This window comes from Melanerpes formicivorus, unplaced genomic scaffold, assembly GCF_026170545.1.
Source record: "Melanerpes formicivorus ecotype bairdi unplaced genomic scaffold, bMelFor1.0.p_v2 SCAF_114, whole genome shotgun sequence".
NCBI lineage: Eukaryota > Metazoa > Chordata > Aves > Piciformes > Picidae > Melanerpes > Melanerpes formicivorus.
This window is the reverse complement of record NW_027142466.1, coordinates 986,496-1,005,012: the sequence shown is the minus strand read 5'-3', so window position 1 is coordinate 1,005,012 and position 18,517 is coordinate 986,496. Positions and strand designations below refer to the sequence as shown.

At 65.0% G+C, this 18,517-nt stretch overlaps 1 protein-coding gene across 1 annotated transcript in view; it reads left to right on the top strand.

Moving 5' to 3' along the window:
- The first annotated feature begins 401 nt into the window (after positions 1-401).
- STT3A (STT3 oligosaccharyltransferase complex catalytic subunit A) overlaps positions 402-18,517 on the top strand; it is an 18,846-nt gene continuing 730 nt past the window's right edge. The window contains exons 1-16 of the mRNA XM_068167267.1: positions 402-465; positions 2,107-2,190; positions 2,349-2,471; positions 3,840-3,900; positions 4,283-4,404; positions 4,797-4,942; positions 5,042-5,132; positions 7,909-8,015; positions 9,035-9,199; positions 9,465-9,645; positions 10,469-10,624; positions 12,228-12,319; positions 16,460-16,615; positions 16,751-16,939; positions 17,687-17,803; positions 17,894-18,026. Of these exons, the coding sequence (XP_068023368.1) occupies positions 2,384-2,471; positions 3,840-3,900; positions 4,283-4,404; positions 4,797-4,942; positions 5,042-5,132; positions 7,909-8,015; positions 9,035-9,199; positions 9,465-9,645; positions 10,469-10,624; positions 12,228-12,319; positions 16,460-16,615; positions 16,751-16,939; positions 17,687-17,803; positions 17,894-18,026 (1,804 nt within the window). The 5' untranslated portion in view covers positions 402-465; positions 2,107-2,190; positions 2,349-2,383. The remainder of the gene's footprint in view (positions 466-2,106; positions 2,191-2,348; positions 2,472-3,839; positions 3,901-4,282; positions 4,405-4,796; positions 4,943-5,041; positions 5,133-7,908; positions 8,016-9,034; positions 9,200-9,464; positions 9,646-10,468; positions 10,625-12,227; positions 12,320-16,459; positions 16,616-16,750; positions 16,940-17,686; positions 17,804-17,893; positions 18,027-18,517) is intronic.

Below are 18,517 nucleotides of genomic sequence, written 5' to 3'. Positions count from 1 at the left end.
CCTGCCCCTGTCTTTGAGCCGGGCCGGTGGGGTCTCCCTGGTGCCTCCATGACGTCAAAACACCGCCGCTGTGCCGCCGGGGAGCCCCCAGTCCTGCCCCCGCTCCCCGCGGCCGCTGCCTGCCCGGGGCGGTGCCCACGTGGCACCACTCACGTGGCGGGGCCGGCCCCGCTTCCGCATCCGCTCACGTGACCCGGGGGCCCCCCAAGCCAGGACGGACACGTCACGGCTCGCTCGCGGCCTGTCCCGCCTTCCCCGCGCTCCGCCAATGGAGAGGTGCCGCGGGCAGTGCGTCCCGCCCAGCCAGCGTCTGAGCGCCCGGCGCGGCGGCCAATCAACACCGCCGCTTCCAGAGTGCCGTCCGTGTGAACCAATGGGGAATGGGCGGGGCGGGGCCACGGCGGCGGGCAGGGGCGGCTGCGCGGGGCGGATGGCCGGGGCGGCGGGGCCCAGAGCGGCGCCCGGGTGAGGGCCGCGGCCCGGGGGGTGGTTCCGGGCTAGGGGGCGGCTCTCTGGTGCTGAGGGGGGCCCGGGCCTAAGAGGTGGGGTCCTGTGGGCTCCTTAGGCCTGTGGGGTGAGGTGGTTATGGGGTGCCCGGGCCTGTGGGGCGAGGGAGCTGTGGGGCCCTTAGCCCTGGGGGGTTGTGGACTTCCCGGGCCTGGGGGGTGCGGAGAATAATTACAGAGATCTGTGGAGCTGGGGAGCTGGGGGGTTGTGGGGCGCCCGGGCCTGTGCGGTGGGGGAGCTGTAGCGTTGCGGGGTGTCCGGGTCTGCAGGGTCTCCGGGGTGCCTGAGGCAGGGGGCGGCTGAGGCAGGGGGCGGCTGAGGCAGGGGGTGTCTGGGGCAGGGGGTGGCTGAGGCAGGGGGTGGCTGAGGCAGGGGGTGTCTGGGGCAGGGGGTGGCTGAGGCAGGGGGTGGCTGAGGCAGGGGGTGGCTGGGGTAGGGGGTGGCTGAGGCAGGGGGTGCCTGAGGCAGGGGGGTGGCTGAGGCAGGGGGTGGCTGGGGCAGGGGGTGGCTGAGGCAGGGGGGTGGCTGAGGCAGGGGGTGTCTGGGGCAGGGGGGTGGCTGAGGCAGGGGGTGGCTGAGGCAGAGGCTGGCTGAGGCAGAGGCTGGCTGAGGCAGGGGGGTGGCTGAGGCAGGGGGTGGCTGGGGCAGGGGGTGCCTGAGGCAGGGGGTGCCTGGGGCAGGGGGTGGCTGGGGCAGGGGGGGTGGCTGAGGCAGGGGGTGCCTGGGGCAGGGGGGTGGCTGAGGCAGGGGGTGGCTGAGGCAGGGGGGTACCTGGGCTTGTGCATGGGGCACTGGTGCTTGCCAGGGGCTGGAGAAGCCAGGGGGGATGTGGAGCTGTGGGGTGCCATGGGCTTGGGAGTGCCCGGGGGGGTGGGGGTGGGGTGCAGCGGGAGGGGAGGTGCAGCGCAGGGAGGGCACAGAGAGGCTCCCAGGGGCTGGTGGTGAGAGTGAGGCCACGGACCACAGCTCTTCCTCCTCACCCCCAGTATCCAGGAGGGTGCTGTGGCATTGCTGGGCGTCCCCAGCACCCCGGGGGGTGCCTGCCAGAGCTGTCTCAGTGGGGCTGCTGGTGGCACTTCCATCCCCAGGGCAGCCAGGAGGTAATTGCACCCTGGGGCTCTTCCTGCGCCGGAGGCAGAATCGCTGTCGGGTCCCAGGGGAGCTCTCTGCAGGCCTTGCTTGGATTTTATCTCTGAATCTCAGCTCTGCCCTGCCTGGGTGCTGCAGCTCAAGAGATGTGAGCTGTGGGTTCAGCCACTGCTTCTGGGGCTGAACCTGTGGGCAGTGCTGGAGGAAGTGGGCTGTTGTGGGGAGGGGAAAGGTTTCTTCCCATTCCTTCTTGTCCAGCACTAGGACTTGGCTGCTTCTTGCTGCAGGGAGGTTCAGTTAGGGAGCCAGGGTGCAAGCAAAGCTGGGTTACTGCTGCTTCCCACTAGCATTCCATCTTTGAACACAACTAACCCCAAGTGGGAGCAGCCATGAGCTGTCCAAACCTCTGTGGGAGAGAGCAGCCCCAGCTCCTGGGGGTTTCCATGGGCTCTCTTTTCCTGCACCACTTGGAGGCTTTGCTGGACCTGGTGTTTGGGTTTTGGTTGGCAGAGGAACAGAGGCACCCACGGCCCTGCAGAAGTTGTGGTCCCTGTGAAAGAAGAACCTCAGCTGAGACCTGAGGCAGCTCTACAGGTGAGGGGGGGAGGGAAAAGGGGGGAGGCACAGGGTGGCCAGAGCAGCTGGTGGGGCTGGAGGAAGGGGGGGTTCAAGGTCTGATGTCATGAAACACTTTGGGGATGTGGTGCTGGGAGCTGGCTCTGTCTCTGAGCACCTTCCCTGTTGCTTCCCAGGGGTTCCAGCTCAGCCTCCCCCCTTGGATGTGAAGATGACCAAGTTGGGCTTTCTGCGCCTCTCCTACGAGAAGCAGGACACCCTGCTCAAGCTGCTCATCCTCTCCATGGCAGCTGTGCTCTGTAAGTCCACAGCCTGCTGGGTCAGCCTGGGGGACAGCTGCTGGGGACCTCAAAGAGGGACCTCAGGAAGGAGCTGCTCTGCTGCTTCTCCTTTTCCCCTCTAGCTTGTGAAGCTCTTGGCTGCTTTAGGTGACCATTCCCATCCCTTCCGCTTGGAAGCTCCCACTGTTAACCTCCTCAGGGAGCAGTAGAGAGCAGAAGCAGTTTCGGTCCCTCAGAGCAGATGACAGAGCTGGCTTAAAGTGCCCCTGAGCCAGAGCTGTGGCTTCACTCTGCCTTCTCTGCCTTCAGCTGTAGGGCTGAGCCCAGAGAGTGGTGGTGAATGGTGCCACAGCCAGCTGGCAGCCAGGCACCAGTGGTGTGCCCCAGGGAGCAGTGCTGGGCCCTGTGCTCTTTAACGTCTTCATTGATGATCTGGAGGAGGACATTGAGTCCATCAGCAGTGAATGTGCAGCTGACACCAAGCTGGGGGCAGGAGTTGATCTGCTGGAGGGCAGAGAGGCTCTGCAGAGGGACCTGGCCAGGCTGCACAGATGGGCAGAGGCCAAGGGCAGGAGATTGAACACATCCAAGTGCCAGGGGCTGCACATTGGCCACAGCAACCCCAGGCAGTGCTGCAGGCTGGGGGCAGAGTGGCTGAGAGCAGCCAGGCAGAGAGGGACCTGGGGGTGCTGGTTGATGGTAGGCTGAACATGAGCCTGCAGTGTGCCCAGGTGGCCAGGAGGGCCAATGGCATCCTGGCCTGCATCAGGCAGAGTGTGGCCAGCAGGAGCAGGGAGGTCATTCTGCCCCTGGACACTGCACTGGTTAGGCCACCCCTGGAGTCCTGTGTCCAGTTCTGGGCTCCTCAGGTTAGGAAGGAGGTTGAGCTGCTGGAAGGTGTCCAGAGAAGGGCAAGGAGGCTGGGGAGGGGTCTGGAGCACAGCCCTGTGAGGAGAGGCTGAGGGAGCTGGGGTTGCTTAGCCTGCAGAAGAGGAGGCTCAGGGGAGACCTTCTTGCTCTCTGCTACTCCCTGCAGGGAGGTTGGAGCCAGGTGGGGGTTGGGCTCTTCTCCCAGGCAGCCAGTAGCAGAACAAGAGGCCACAGTCTCAAGCTGTGCCAGGGGAGGTTCAGGCTGGAGGTTAGGAAGAAGTTCTACACAGAGAGAGAGAGATTGGCCCTTGGGATGTGCTGCCTGGGGAGGTGGTGGAGTCCCCATCCCTGGAGGTGTTCAGGAGGAGACTTGCTGGGGTGCTTGGTGCCATGGGTCAGTTGTTTAGGTGGGTTGGATTGGTTGATGGGTTGGATGTGATGATCTTGAAGGTCTCTTCCAGCCTGGTGTGCTTTGTTCTGAACAAAGCTCTGTCCTTGTTCTCTCCCTGCTCCCAGCTTTCTCCACCAGGCTGTTCTCCGTCCTGAGGTTCGAGAGCGTCATCCACGAGTTCGATCCGTGAGTGCCAGCTCCTCCTGCGCCTGGGCTGCTGGGGGCAGGCTGCAGCTCCATCCCCACAGGGGCTGGGGGTGGCATTCACTCAGGTTTATCTCCTTCCAGACCCCAAATCCCCTTCTTAGCTCCCAGAGCCGCTCCTGCAGCCTGGCTCTCAGCAATCACCCAGCCCCTGCGGCACAGAGGGCAGAGGCCTCCTGACCCTGCCTGCTGCCCACCTCCCAGGCTCAGGGGAGCTCCACCTTTGCAGTGCCCCTTTTCAACCCCCCCAGGAGGAGGGAGGAGGTTCTGCAGCAGGCCCAGGGAGGCTGCTGGGTTGCCCCAAGGCTTGTTGAGGACCCTGGCTGTGAGCTGAGGAGGGGTTTAAGGCTGGCTGCTGTCGCAGGTACTTCAACTACCGCACCACTCGCTTCCTGGCCGAGGAAGGCTTCTACAAGTTCCACAACTGGTTTGATGACCGAGCCTGGTACCCCTTGGGCAGGATCATTGGAGGCACCATCTATCCAGGTGAGCTGGGGGGCTTCTGCTGGGCCAGAACGTGCCCCATGGAAGGCACAGCCAGGAGAGAGGTGGGCTTGGGAGCGGTGCTGAGCTGTGAGTGCCAGCTGGGACGGCAGGGAGGATCCTTGAGCCATCCTGGGCTGCAGCTCTGTGCTAGGAAGACTTCTGGCTGCTCACTGGTGGTGAGGTGCTGGAGCAGGTTGCTCAGGGGGGGTTGTGGATGGCCCCTCCCTGGAGGTGGGCAAGGCCCTGAGCAGCCTTTGCTGGTGGAGCCCACGGCAGGGGGCTGGAACTGGGCGATCTTCCAGCTGCCTTCCAGCCCACTCTGTGAGTGCCAGGCTGGAGGGTGGGAGCAGGCCAAGGGCAGCCCAGTGACAGCTGCTGCTTGTGCCCTGCAGGCCTGATGATCACCTCAGCAGCCATCTACCACGTGCTGCACTTCTTCCACATCACCATCGACATCCGCAACGTCTGCGTCTTCCTGGCGCCCCTCTTCTCCTCCTTCACCACCATCGTCACCTACCACCTCACCAAGGAGCTCAAGGCAAGGCCCCAGGGGCAGGCTGGGCAGGGCTGGGCTGGCTGCAGCCCCCTGCAGGGGGGCAGAGGGCCCCAGGCTGATGGCTTCTCCCCTGTGGGGCAGGACGCGGGCGCAGGGCTGCTGGCAGCTGCCATGATCGCCGTGGTGCCAGGATACATCTCCCGCTCCGTCGCCGGCTCCTACGACAACGAAGGTCAGAGGGGCAGGGGGCAGGGGGCAGGGCAGCCCCAGGGGCAGGGGAGCAGCCCCAGGGGCAGGGCAGCAGGGGGGCAGGGCAGCCCCAGGAGCAGGGCAGTAGGGGGCAGGGCAGCTGGGGGGCAGGGCAGCCCCAGGAGCAGGGCAGCCCCGGGAGCAGGGCAGCAGGGGGCAGGGCAGCAGGGGGGCAGGGCAGCCCCAGGGGCAGGGCAGCCCCAGGGGCAGGGCAGCTGGGGGGCAGGGCAGCTGGGGGGCAGGGCAGCAGAGGGGCAGGGCAGCCCCAGGGGCAGGGCAGCGGGGGCAGGGCAGCCCCAGGGGGCAGGGCAGAGGGGGACAGGGCAGCCCCAGGAGCAGGGCAGCCCCAGGGGCAGGGCAGCAGGGGGGCAAGGCAGCCCCAGGGGGCAGGGCAGCCCCAGGAGCAGGGCAGCAGGGGGGCAGGGCAGCTGGGGGGCAGGGCAGCCCCAGGAGCAGGGCAGAGGGGGCAGGGCAGCCCCAAGGGCAGGGTGGCAGGGGGCAGGGCAGCCTCAGGGGGCAGGGGGCAGGGGGGCAGGGGGCAGGGGGGCAGGGCAGCCCCAGGGGCAGGGCAGCGGGGGGCAGGGCAGCAGGGGGCAGGGCAGCCCCAGGGGCAGGGCAGCAGGGGGCAGGGCAGCAGGGGGGCAGGGCAGCTCCTCACAGCCAGGTTGCCCAGGGAGGTGGCAGATGCCCTGCTCAGGGGAGGTGCTGCAGCCTGCTCATGGTGCAGAGGTCTCTGCTGGCTTCCTGGCCTCCAGAGGTCCCTGCCCAGCACAGCCTGCAGAGGAGAAGGCTCCAGGGGCACCTCAGAGCTGCTGCCAGGAGCTGAAGGGATCCTGCAGGAAGGCTGCAGAGGGACTTCTCATGAGGGGGTCTGAGACAGGCCAAGGAGGAATGGTTTGAGCTGAGGCAGAGCAGGGTTAGAGTGGAGCTGAGGCAGAAGTTGTTCAGCAGGAGGCAGCTGAGACTCTGGCACAGGCTGCCCAGGGAGGCTGTGGCTGCCTCCTGCCTGGGGGTGTTCAAGGCCAGGCTGGATGAGGCCCTGAGCAGCTGAGAGCAGCTGAGAGGTGTCCCTGGGCCTGGCAGTGGGGTTGGGAGAGCTGAGCTCTGAGCTCCCTTCCAGCCTGAGCCATTCCCTGGGTCTGGGATTTTCAGGCTGTTGGCTGCTGGGAAATGCTGGCAGGGACTCTGCAGGACCTGCAGAGAAGCCTCCTGCCTGCAGACTGCCTGCAGGTTGCTCTCACCTCCGTGGTTGAGAGGAGGGAGTTTCCCAGCTCAGCCCTCAGTGTCCTTGTTTCCATATCAGAAAGGGCTTTGCCACCTCCACAGCCTGGGCTGGGTGTCAGAGCTGCTGCAGCTCTCCCCCACACTTTTATCTCCACCCTGGGACTGGCAAGGGCAGGGCACTGCCCCCAAGCTTTCTCCTTCAGAAGCTCCTGCACAGGGCTTGGCTCAGTGCCCTCTGCACTGGGTATAGAAGTGGCTGGTGGCAGGGCCCAGGGAGTGGTGGGAAGGGAGCTGAACCTGGCTGGCACCCAGTGGTGTCCCCCAGGGCTCAGCTCTGGGACCTGCCCTCTCTGATGTCCTTAGCCATGACCTGGGAGAGGGCACTGAGGCTGCCTCAGGCTGCAGGTGGCACCGAGCTGGGTGGCTGAGTCCATCTGCCAGAGCCCAGGGAAGCTTTCCAGCAGGACCTGGGCAGGGCAGAGCCCTGGGCCAAGGCTCCTTGGGTGAAGCTCAGCAAGGCCAAGGGCCAGGGCCTGCCCCTGGCTCCCAGCAGCCCCATGGGGAGCTCCAGACCTGGGGAGGGGTGGTTGGAAAGCTGCAGCCTGGAGAGGGCCCTGGGGGGGTTGGGTGTCAGTCACTGCCCATGAGGCAGCAGTGCCCAGGTGCCAAGCAGGGCAATGGCCTCCTGGCTTGGGTCAGAAGCAGGGTGGGCAGCAGGGCCAGGAGGTGAGCATCCCCCTGTGCTCAGCACTGGGGAGGCCACAGCTCAGTGCTGTGCTCAGCCCTGGGCCCTCCCTGCAGGAAGGCCACTGAGGGGCTGGAGCCTGTCCAGAGCAGGGCAGCCAGGCTGGAGAAGGGCCTGGAGCCCCTGGGCTAGAGGAGGGCTGAGGGAGCTGGGGGGGTTGAGGCTGGAGCAGAGGAGGCTGAGGGAGAGCTCCTTGCTCTCTGCAGCTCCCTGCAGGGAGGTTGGGGTGAGGAGGGGGCAGCCTCTGCTCCTTGGTGCCAAGGGCCAGGAGCAGAGGCAATGGTTGCAAGCTGCAGCAGGGGAGGCTGAGGCTGGCTCTCAGGAAACCTTTCTGCCCTGGGAGGGTTCCCAAAGCTTGGAAGTGTCTGCCCAGGGCAGAGCTGGAGTCTCCCTCCCTGGGGGTGGTGCTGAGGGGCAGGGATTGGTGCTGAGCTTGCAGTGCTGGGGGAGCTGCAGGGCTCTGCCAGCTGCATGCAATCTTCCTGTTGGTGCCCAGAGGATGACTCAGGTTGCTCTCCCAGGGCTGGCAGCCTGTGGAGCTGTGCAGGCAGGTCAGGAGGTGTGGCTGGAGGAAGCCACATGGCTGTCCCCTGCAGCAGGACACCAGCAGGGTGCTGATTCCACCTAGCAGCCCTTGGCCCAGGCTTGACTCCGTGTTCCATCTTCTGCTGGAGCCACAGAAGCTCCTCTGTGGCCATTCTGGGTGCAGCTGAGTGCTGTGCTGCAGCCCAGAGGTGACCTTCCTGGGGGCTGGGGCCTTGCTTTGACCTCTCTGTCTCCTCCCACCCAGGCATTGCCATTTTCTGCATGCTGCTGACCTACTACATGTGGATCAAAGCTGTCAAAACTGGCTCCATCTACTGGGCTGCCATGTGTGCCCTTGCCTACTTCTACATGGTGAGAGCCTCTCCTGCCCCCCAGGGCTTCAGGGCTCTGAGGACCAGAGCTCTGTGGTGAGACCTTGCCATGCCCTGATGCTCAGCAAAGGCCTTGGTGTGGAGAGGGAGCAGCTGTGGGATTTGTTGCAGTGATGCTTTATGTTCTGCTGCTACCCAGGGAGCCCTGGGCAGGCTGAGAGCTGGGGGAGAGCAACCTCCTGAAGGTGAAGCAGGGCAAGGGCAGGGGCCTGGCCCTGGGGAGGAACAACCTCCTGCAGCAGCACAGGGCAGGGGGAAGCTGCTGGCAAGCAGCTCCAAGCAGAAGCAGCTGGGAGTGCTGGGGGACAAGGAGTTGGCCAGCAGCAGCAAGGTGGCCTGGGGGCCAAGAAGGCCAAGGCTGTGCTGGGGGCATGGAGAAGAGTGTGGGCAGCAGCAGGGCAAGGGAGGTTGTGCTGCCCCTCTGGCCTGCCCTGCTGAGGCCACCTCTGGAGCCCTGGGGGCAGTTGTGTGCTGCCCAGCTGCAGAGGGCCAGAGAAGTGCTGGAGAGAGTGCAGGGGAGGCTGGGAAGCTGCTGAGGGGCCTGGAGCAGCTCTGGCAGGAGCAAAGGCTGAGAGGCCTGGGGCTGAGAGCCTGCAAAAGAGCAGCCCCAGAGCAATGCTCAGCAATGCTCAGCAAGAGCTGAAGGGCCCCTGGGGGGCAAGAGGCTGGGGTCAGGCTCTGCTGAGTGGTGGCCAGGGCCAGGCCAAGGGGCAGTGGGCAGAGAGTGGAGGCCAGGAGGTTGGAGGGGAAGAGGAGGAGAAAGTTGTTTGTTGGGAGGGTGCTGGAGGCCTGGAGCAGGCTGCCCAGAGAGGTTGTGGAGTGTCCTGGTGTGGAGAGCTTCCAACCCCCCCTGGGCACTGTGCCCCTGGGCAGGCTGCTGGGGGTGCCCTGCTGGAGCAGGGCCTGGGCTGGGTGATCCAACCTGTCTGTGGTCCCTGGAAAACCAACCCTGGCCCCTGTGCCCTGTGCAGCCCTGGCACTGATGGTCTCTTCTCTCAGGTCTCCTCCTGGGGGGGCTATGTCTTCCTGATCAACCTCATCCCCCTGCACGTCCTCGTCCTGATGCTCACCGGCCGCTTCTCGCACCGCATCTACGTCGCCTACTGCACTGTCTACTGCCTGGGGACCATCCTCTCCATGCAGATCTCCTTTGTGGGCTTCCAGGTGGGGACCAGAAGGATTTGCAGCCTCAGGGGTGGCCATTTCACGGCTGACAACAGCACAGCAGCCTCTTGGCTCCTGCTTTCTCTTCTCCCCTTCCCCACTGCTGTGACAAGTGGGTGGTGGCTTCTGGCTCCAGCTCTGCTCTCTTGCCACCTCTGGCTCTTGGAGGTGCTGGAGGAGTTTGAAAGCTGCTGGGAGCCTTCCCCCACTCTCAGGCCCATTGCAGCTCTCGCTCTCCCCCACCTCTGCTCTGCCCTGCCTGCAGCCTGTCCTCTCCTCGGAGCACATGGCCGCCCTGGGGGTCTTCGGCCTGTGCCAGATCCATGCCTTCGTCGACTACCTCCGGAGCAAGCTGAACCCCCAGCAGTTCGAGGTCCTCTTCAGGAGTGTCATCTCCCTGGTGGGCTTCCTCCTCCTCACCATTGGGGCTGTGCTGATGCTCACAGGTAGGCCAGGGTGGTGCTGAGGAGGAGGGTGTTTCCCTCTGCCTGGCCCTCTGCTCTGGGGAGCTCCTCGCTGCCCACTCCTGTCCCTGCCTGTGCTGTGGGCAAGAAAGCATTGAGCCAGCAGCAGTAAGAGCTGGGCCTGGGGTGAGGGCACTGCAGTCTGGGATCTTCAAGGGGTTGAGGCTGCACCTCAAATCCTGGGGTCAGGTTTGGGCCTCTCACTCCCAGCAGGAGCTGGAGAGGCTGCAGCAGGGCCAGGGAAGGGCAAGGAAGCTGGGGAAGGGTGTGGAGAAGAGGGCTGGGGAGGAGCAGCTGAGGGAGCTGGGGGTGGTGAGGCTGGAGGAGAGGAGGCTGAGGGAGACCTCCTTGCTCTCTGGCAGCTCCCTGCGAGGAGGCTGGAGCCAGGTGGGGGCTGGGCTCTGCTCCCAAGGGACAGGAGAAGAGGCAATGGCCTCAGGCTGCCCCAGGGGAGGTTCAGGTTGGCCATGAGGAACAATTTCTTCCCCTTGAGAGTTGTCCAGGCCTGGCCCAGGCTGCCCAGGGCAGGGGTGCATTCCCCATCCCTGGAGAGATTTCAAGCCCTGGAGCTGTGGTGCTGAGGCCATGGCCTGGTGGTGCCCTGGCAGGGCTGGGCTCAGGGTTGGCCTCTCTGACCTTCAAGGTCTCCCAACCGAAACCATTGCACGGCAGAAGGAGCTGGGAGAGAGCCTCCTGCTGGGGCTGCAGAAGCTGGTGGTTGGTTGGTGGCAGCAGGGGGCTGTGAGGAGCTCTGGGTGCTGTCTGGTGGAGCCTGACCTGCTGGCTCTTCTCTCCTGCTCCCCAGGGAAGATCTCCCCATGGACAGGACGCTTCTACTCCCTGCTGGACCCTTCCTACGCCAAGAACAACATCCCTATCATCGCCTCCGTCTCCGAGCACCAGCCCACCACCTGGTCCTCTTACTACTTTGACCTCCAGCTCCTGGTCTTCATGTTCCCAGGTGCCCCCCAGTCCCACCCCCTGGTGGTCCCTAGCTCTACCAGCTGGCTGTAGCTGGGGGGGAGGCTGCTGAGCTGCCCCTGACCTTTGGCAGAGGAGCTGGCCAAGCCGCTCTCCGTCATTTTCCACCAGCCCTGGCTCGCTGGAGAGGTCCCAGAGGACTGGGAGCTGGCCAAGGTGGTGCCCATCCACAAGCAGGGCAGGCTGGATCAGCCAGGGAGTTACAGGCCTGGCAGCCTGACCTCAGTGCCAGGCAAGATCATGGAACAGTCATCCTGAGTGCAATCACACAGCACTCACAGCATGGCCAAGGGCTCAGGCCCAGCCAGCATGGAGTTAGGAAGGGCAGCTCCTGCCTGACCAACCTGAGCTCCTTCCATGCCCAGGTGACTGCCTGCTGGATGTGGGGCAGGCTGTGGATGTGGTCTGCCTGGACTGCAGCAAGGCCTTTGCCACCATCCCCCACAGCAAACTCCTGGCCAAGCTGTCAGCCCCTGGCTGGGACAGCAGCTCTCTGAGCTGGGTTAGGAACTGGCTGGAGGCTGAGCCCAGAGAGTGGTGGTGAATGGTGCCACAGCCAGCTGGCAGCCAGGCACCAGTGCTGTGCCCCAGGGAGCAGTGCTGGGCCCTGTGCTCTTTAACATCTTCATTGATGATCTGGAGGAGGACATTGAGTCCATCAGCAGTGAATGTGCAGCTGACAGCAAGCTGGGGGCAGGAGTTGATCTGCTGGAGGGCAGAGAGGCTCTGCAGAGGGACCTGGCCAGGCTGCACAGATGGGCAGAGGCCAAGGGCAGGAGATTGAACACATCCAAGTGCCAGGGGCTGCACTTTGGCCACAGCAACCCCAGGCAGTGCTGCAGGCTGGGGGCAGAGTGGCTGAGAGCAGCCAGGCAGAGAGGGACCTGGGGGTGCTGGTTGATGGTAGGCTGAACATGAGCCTGCAGTGTGCCCAGGCAGCCAGGAGGGCCAAGGGCATCCTGGCCTGCAGCAGGCAGAGTGTGGCCAGCAGGAGCAGGGAGGTCATTCTGCCCCTGGACACAGCACTGGTTAGGCCACAGCTTGAGTCCTGTGTCCAGTTCTGGGCTCCTCAGGTTAGGAAGGAGGTTGAGCTGCTGGAAGGTGTCCAGAGAAGGGCAAGGAGGCTGGGGAGGGGTCTGGAGCACAGCCCTGTGAGGAGAGGCTGAGGGAGCTGGGGTTGCTTAGCCTGGAGAAGAGGAGGCTCAGGGGAGACCTTCTTGCTCTCTGCAACTCCCTGCAGGGAGGTTGGAGCCAGCTGGGGGTTGGGCTCTTCTGCCAGGCAGGCAGCAGCAGAACAAGAGGACACAGTCTCAGGCTGTGCCAGGGGAGGTTTAGGCTGGAGGTCAGGAGGAAGTTCTGCACAGAGAGAGAGATTGGCCTTGGGATGTGCTGCCCAGGGAGGTGGTGGAGTCCCCATCCCTGGAGGTGTTCAGGAGGAGACTTGCTGGGGTGCTTGGTGCCATGGGTTATTTGGTTGGGTTGTGTTGGATTGGTTGATGGGTTGGATGCAATCATCTTGAAGGTCTCTTCCAAGCTGCTCTGGTTTGTCCTGTTCTACACCTGCCTCTCCCTGCTCCCCACAGTTGGGCTCTACTACTGCTTCAGCCACCTCTCGGACGCTCGCATCTTCATCATCATGTACGGGGTCACCAGCATGTACTTCTCTGCTGTCATGGTGAGGCCCCCCACAGCCTTCTCCTGCTGAGCCCAGGCTGCCCAGGGAGCTTGTGGAGCCTCCTTCCCTGGAGCCTTCCCAGCCCCATCTGGATGTGTTGCTGTGTGCCCTGTGCTGGATTCTCTGGCCCAGCTCTGGCAGGGGCTTGGACTCGATGCTCTCCTGAGGTCCCTTCCAACCCTTAGCATCCTGTGCCCCCCTGGGTGGTCCTGCTGCAGCCTTCAGCTGGCTGGAGCATCCATGAGGCTTCTCTCCCTGCCTTCAAGCTGGCTCCTTGTGGGGCTGGGGGAGTGTGGCACTGCAGAGCCCTTTGGCTGTGGTGTCACTTGCTTCCCTCTGGCCACCACTGGGGCCCCTCCAGGCCTCCTCTGGCTCCCAACCAAACTCTCCATGACCCATCCTCAGCCAGCTGCTGCTCAGCCCCTTCCCACTCTGGCTCCACCACCCCAGGCCCTAGGTGTGTGTTGATGTCTGGTGTGCAGGCACTGGCTGAGGCCTGGCACTTCTGCCCCCTGGGCCAGCTCTGAGCTCTGCAAGAGCTTCCCTCAGGGGAGGCTCCCATGGGTTCCACTGAAACTGTTCCCCTGTGAGAGCAGTGAGGATCTTGGATCATCTCCCAAGGGTCACCTGGAAGACTCAGTTTGCCAGGCTGCTGGGGCAGCTCACTGCAGCTCCACCCCCACCTGCACAGGTTGGACCAGGTGACCCCTGGGGCCCCTTCCAGCCTGGCTCTCTGTGGATGGTGGCACCCACCGAGCCCCCCTCAGCCATGGCCTGGTCTGGAGGTTGGCTTTGAGGGCCTGAGTTAGGGATGGGAGTTCACTGCCCTTCCCCTGGGCTTTCTCTGCAGGATTCTCCCTCTGGGGCTGGGAGCTGCCTCCCTCCCTCCCTCCTGCTGGGGCTGGGAGCTGCCTCCCTCCCTCCTTCCTGCTGGGGCTGGGAGCTGCCTCCCTCCCTCCTTCCTGCTGGGGCTGGGAGCTGCCTCCCTCCCTCCTTCCTGCTGGGGCTGGGAGCTGCCTCCCTCCCTCCCTCCCTCCTTCCTACTGGGGCTGGGAGCTGCCTCCCTCCCTCCCTCCTGCTGGGGCTGGGAGCTGCCTCCCTCCCTCCCTCCTGCTGGGGCTGGGAGCTGCCTCCCTCCCTCCCTCCTGCTGGGGCTGGGAGCTGCCTCCCTCCCTCCCTCCTGCTGGGGCTGGGAGCTGTCTCCCTCCCTCCCTCCCTCCTGCTGGGGCTGGGAGCTGCCTCCCTCCCTCCCTCCCTCCCTCCTGCTGGGGCTGGGAGCTGCCTCCCTCCCTCCCTCCCTCCTGCTGGGGCTGGGAGCTGCCTCCCTCCCTCCCTCCTGCTGGGGCTGGGAGCTGCCTCCCTCCCTCCCTCCCTCCTGCTGGGGCTGGGAGCTGCCTCCCTCCCTCCCTCCCTCCCTCCTGCTGGGGCTGGGAGCTGCCTCCCTCCCTCCCTCCTGCTGGGGCTGGGAGCTGCCTCCCTCCCTCCCCTCCTTCCCTTCCTCCCTCCTTCCTTCCCTTCCTCCCTCCTTCCTTCACCCCTTCCACCCTCCTTCCTTCCCTTCCCTCCCTCCTTCCTTCCTTCCATCCTCCCTCCTCCTTCCTTCCTTCCTTCCCACCCTCCTTCCTTCCCTTCCACCCTCCTTCCTTCCCTTCCACCCTCCTTCCTTCCCTCCTCCCACCTTCCTTCCCTCCACCCTCCTTCCTTCCTCCCTCCCTCCCTCCTTCCCTCCCACCCACCCTCCTTCCTTCCCACCCACCCTCCATCCTTCCCACCCTCCCACCCCTCCCTTCCACCCACCCTCCACCCTCCCACCCACCTTCCATCCCTCCCACCCTCCCACCTCTCCCTCCCTCCCTCCCCTCCTTCCCACCCTCCCACCCCTCCCTCCCTCCCACCCTCACACCCTCCCTCCCACCCTCCATCCCCTCCACCCTCCTTCCCTCCCCACCCTCCTTCCTTCCCACCCTCCCTCCTTCCATCCCACCCTCCCTCCTTCCTTCCCTCCCTCCCACCAACCTCCCTCACCTCCCTCCTCCCTCCCTCCCTCCCACCCTCCCTCCTTCCCTCCCTCCCTCCCTCCTTCCCTTCCCACCCACCCTCCCTCCTTCCTTCCCTCCCTCCCACCCTCCTTCCATCCCTCCCTCCCTCCCCTCCCTCCCACCTTCCCCTCCCACCCTCCCTCCCCTCCTTCCTACCCCTCCCACCCTCCTTCCTCCCTCCCACCCTCCAACCAACCCACCCCTCCCACCTTCCATCCCTCCCTCCCTCCATCCTTCCCACCCACCCTCCTTCCAACCCACCCACCCACCTACCATCCCTCCCTCCCTCCATCCTACCCTCCCCCCACCTTCCTTCCCTCCCACCCTCCTTCCAACCCTCCCTCCCTCCTTCCTTCCCCTCCCTCCCCTCCTTCCTTCCCCTCCCTCCCTCCTACCTTCCCTCCCTCCTCCTTCCTTCCCTCCCTCCCTCCTTCCTACCCTCCCTCCCTCCATCCCTCCCTCCCTCCCTCCTTCCCTCCCCTCCCTCCATCCTACCCTCCCTCCCTCCTTCCTTCCCTCCCACCCCTCCCTCCTTCCTTCCCTCCCTCCCTCCTTCCTTCCCTCCCTCCCTCCTTCCTTCCCTCCCTCCCTCCTTCCTTCCCTCCCTCCCTCCTTCCTTCCCTCCCTCCCTCCTTCCTTCCCTCCCTCCCTCCTTCCTTCCCTCCCACCCTCCTTCCTTCCCTCCCTCCCTCCTTCCTTCCCTCCCTCCCTCCTTCCTTCCCTCCCTCCCTCCCTTCCTTCCCTCCCTCCCTCCTTCCTTCCCTCCCTCCCTCCTTCCTTCCCTCCCTCCCCTCCTTCCTTCCCTCCCTCCCTCCTCCTTCCCTCCCTCCCTCCCTTCCTTCCCTCCCTCCCTCCTTCCTTCCCTCCCTCCTCCTCCTTCCTTCCCTCCCTCCCTCCTTCCTTCCCTCCCTCCTCCTTCCTTCCCTCCCTCCCTCCTTCCTTCCCTCCCTCCCTCCCTCCCTTCCTTCCCTCCCTCCCTCCTTCCTTCCCTCCCTCCCTCCTTCCTTCCCTCCCTCCCTCCTTCCTTCCCTCCCTCCCTCCTTCCTTCCCTCCCTCCCTCCTTCCTTCCCTCCCTCCCTCCTTCCTTCCCTCCCTCCCTCCCTTCCTTCCCTCCCCTCCCTCCCTTCCTTCCCTCCCTCCCTCCTTCCTTCCCATCCCTCCCTCCTTCCTTCCCATCCCTCCCTCCTTCCTCCTCCTCCCTCCCTCCTCTCCTTCCCTCCCTCCCTCCTTCCTTCCCTCCCTCCCTCCTTCCTTCCCTCCCTCCCTCCTTCCTTCCCTCCCTCCCTCCTTCCTTCCCTCCCTCCCTCCTTCCTTCCCTCCCTCCCTCCTTCCTTCCCTCCCTCCCTCCTTCCTTCCCTCCCTCCCTCCTTCCTTCCCTCCCTCCCTCCTTCCTTCCCTCCCTCCCTCCTTCCTTCCCTCCCTCCCTCCTTCCTTCCCTCCCTCCCTCCTTCCTTCCCTCCCTCCCTCCTTCCTTCCCTCCCTCCCTCCTTCCTTCCCTCCCTCCCTCCTTCCTCTCCCTCCCTCCCTCCTTCCTTCCCTCCCTCCCTCCTTCCTTCCCTCCCTCCCTCCTTCCTTCCCTCCCTCCCTCCTTCCTTCCCTCCCTCCCTCCTTCCTTCCCTCCCTCCTCCTTCCTTCCCTCCCTCCCTCCTTCCTTCCCTCCCTCCCTCCTTCCTTCCCTCCCTCCCTCCTTCCTTCCCTCCCTCCCTCCTTCCTTCCCTCCCTCCCTCCTTCCCTCCCTCCCTCCTTCCTTCCCTCCCTCCCTCCTTCCTTCCCTCCCTCCCTCCTTCCTTCCTTCCCTCCTCCCTCCTTCCTTCCCTCCCTCCCTCCCTCCTTCCCTCCCTCCCTCCTTCCCTTCCCTCCCCTCCCTCCTTCCTCCCTCCCTCCTCCCTCCCTCCCTCCTTCCCTCCCTCCCTCCCTCCTTCCCTCCCTCCCTCCTCCCTCCCTTCCCTCCCTCCTTCCCTCCCTCCTTCCCTCCCTCCTTCCCTCCCTCCTTCCCTCCCTCCCTCCCTCCCTCCTTCCTCCCTCCTTCCCTCCCTTCCTCCCTCCTCCCTCTCTCCCTCTCCCCCCGTCCCCCGGGCTCAGTGCTGCCCCCCTGCGGCAGGTGCGGCTGATGCTGGTGCTGGCGCCGGTGATGTGCATCCTCTCCGGCATCGGCGTCTCCCAGGTGCTCTGCACCTACATGAGGAACCTGGACATCAGCCGGCCCGACAAGAGGAGCAAGAAGCAGCAGGACTCCACCTACCCCATCAAGAATGAGGTCAGTGCTGGGGGCCTGGCAGGCAGCAGAGGCCTCCTCCTGTCCCCCCCCCGGCCGCGAGGGGCTGCGGCCCGGCGCCCCCTGCCCCTCCGGCGCCCCCTGCCCTCCCGCGCCGACCTCCCTGGGCCCCCCCAGGTTGCCAGCGGCATGATCCTGGTGATGGCTTTCTTCCTGATCACCTACACCTTCCATTCCACCTGGGTGACCAGCGAGGCCTACTCCTCCCCCTCCATCGTGCTGTCTGCCCGCGGGGGCGACGGCAGCAGGATCATCTTCGACGACTTCAGGGAAGCTTACTACTGGCTGCGGCACAACACCCCCGAGGTGAGCCCCCCCCCGGCCTGCTGGGCACCAGGCACTGCCCCACAGCAGCCTCCTGAGGGGGCTGAGAGCCTGCCACAGCGAGGTGGTGGAAGCCTCCTGCCTGGAGGTGTTTGCAGCCAGGCTGGAGGTGGCTGTGAGCAACCTGCTGTGGTGTGAGGTGTCCCTGCCCATAGCAGGGGGTTGGGATGGCTGAGCCTTGAGCTTCCTTCCAGCCCTGGCAGCTCTGTGGTTCACTGCTGGTAGGACTTGGTGGCTGGAGAGTTGCCCAGCAGAGCAGGACCTGGGGCTGCTGGTGGGAAGCCATCTGAATAGAATGGGAATAGAATAGAAGGGGAATAAGAATAGAATGGAATAGGAATAGGAATGGAATAGAATGGAATGGAATAGAATGGAATGGAATAGAATGGAATGGAATAGAGTAGAGTAGAGTAGGAATGGGATAGACCAGACCAGACCAGCTTGGAAGAGACCTTCAAGACCATCATGTCCCCCAGCAGTGTGGTTAGGTGGCCAAGAAGGCCAACAGCATCCTGGCCTGGATCAGCCAGAGTGTGGCCAGCACTGTCAGCCAGCTCCAGGCCCCTGCCATGGGCAGGGACCCCTCCCACCAGCCCAAGGCTGCTCCAGGCCTCATCCAGCCAGGCCCTGAACACCTCCTGGGGGAGGGGCATCCACAACCTCCCTTGAGGCTGATCCTTGAGCTGCCTCCCAGCCCTGATGACTCTCTGGCTCTGTGTTTGGGTGCAGGATGCCAAGGTGATGTCCTGGTGGGACTATGGGTACCAGATCACTGCCATGGCCAACAGGACCATCCTGGTGGACAACAACACCTGGAACAACACACACATCTCCCGTGTGGGGCAGGTGGGGCCTGCCCCTCCCCCCAGCCCTCCCCCTGCCCTCCCCCAGCCCTGCTGGGGCAGCAGCTGGTGTGCCTGACACTGCCTTCTGCAGGCCATGGCGTCCACAGAGGAGAAAGCCTACGAGATCATGAGGGAGCTGGATGTCAGCTACGTGCTGGTGATCTTTGGGGGCCTCACTGGGTACTCATCTGATGGTAAGAGCTGGGCAGAGCCTCCTGGAGGGGGTAGGGGTGGTGCAGGCAGCTCCAGGACAGCTCCTGGAGGGGTGGTGGTGGTGCAGGCATCTTCAGGACAGCTCCTGGAGGAGGTGGGGGTGGTGCAGGCAGCTCCTGGAGGGGGTGGGGGTGGTGCAGGCAGCTCCAGGACAGCTCCTGGAGGGGGTGGGGATGGTGCAGGTAGCCCCTGGAGGGGGTGAGGGTGATGCAGGCAGCTCCTGGAGGGGGTGGGGGTGGTGCAGGCAGCTCCAGGACAGCTCCTAGAGGGGGTGGGGGCGATGCAGGCAGCTCCAGGACAGCTCCTGGAGGGGGTGGGGGTGGTGCAGGCAGCTCCTGGAGGGGGTGGGGGTGGTGCAGGCTGCTCCAGGACAGCTCCTGGAGGAGCAGAGTCCACCCCCAGCCAGGGTTGTGAAGGGGAAGTGCTCCCTGGGAGCTGCACAGACCTCTTGTGGGCTCCCCCAGCTCAGCTCCTTGCTCTTGGCCCTTCAGCTCAGCTCCCT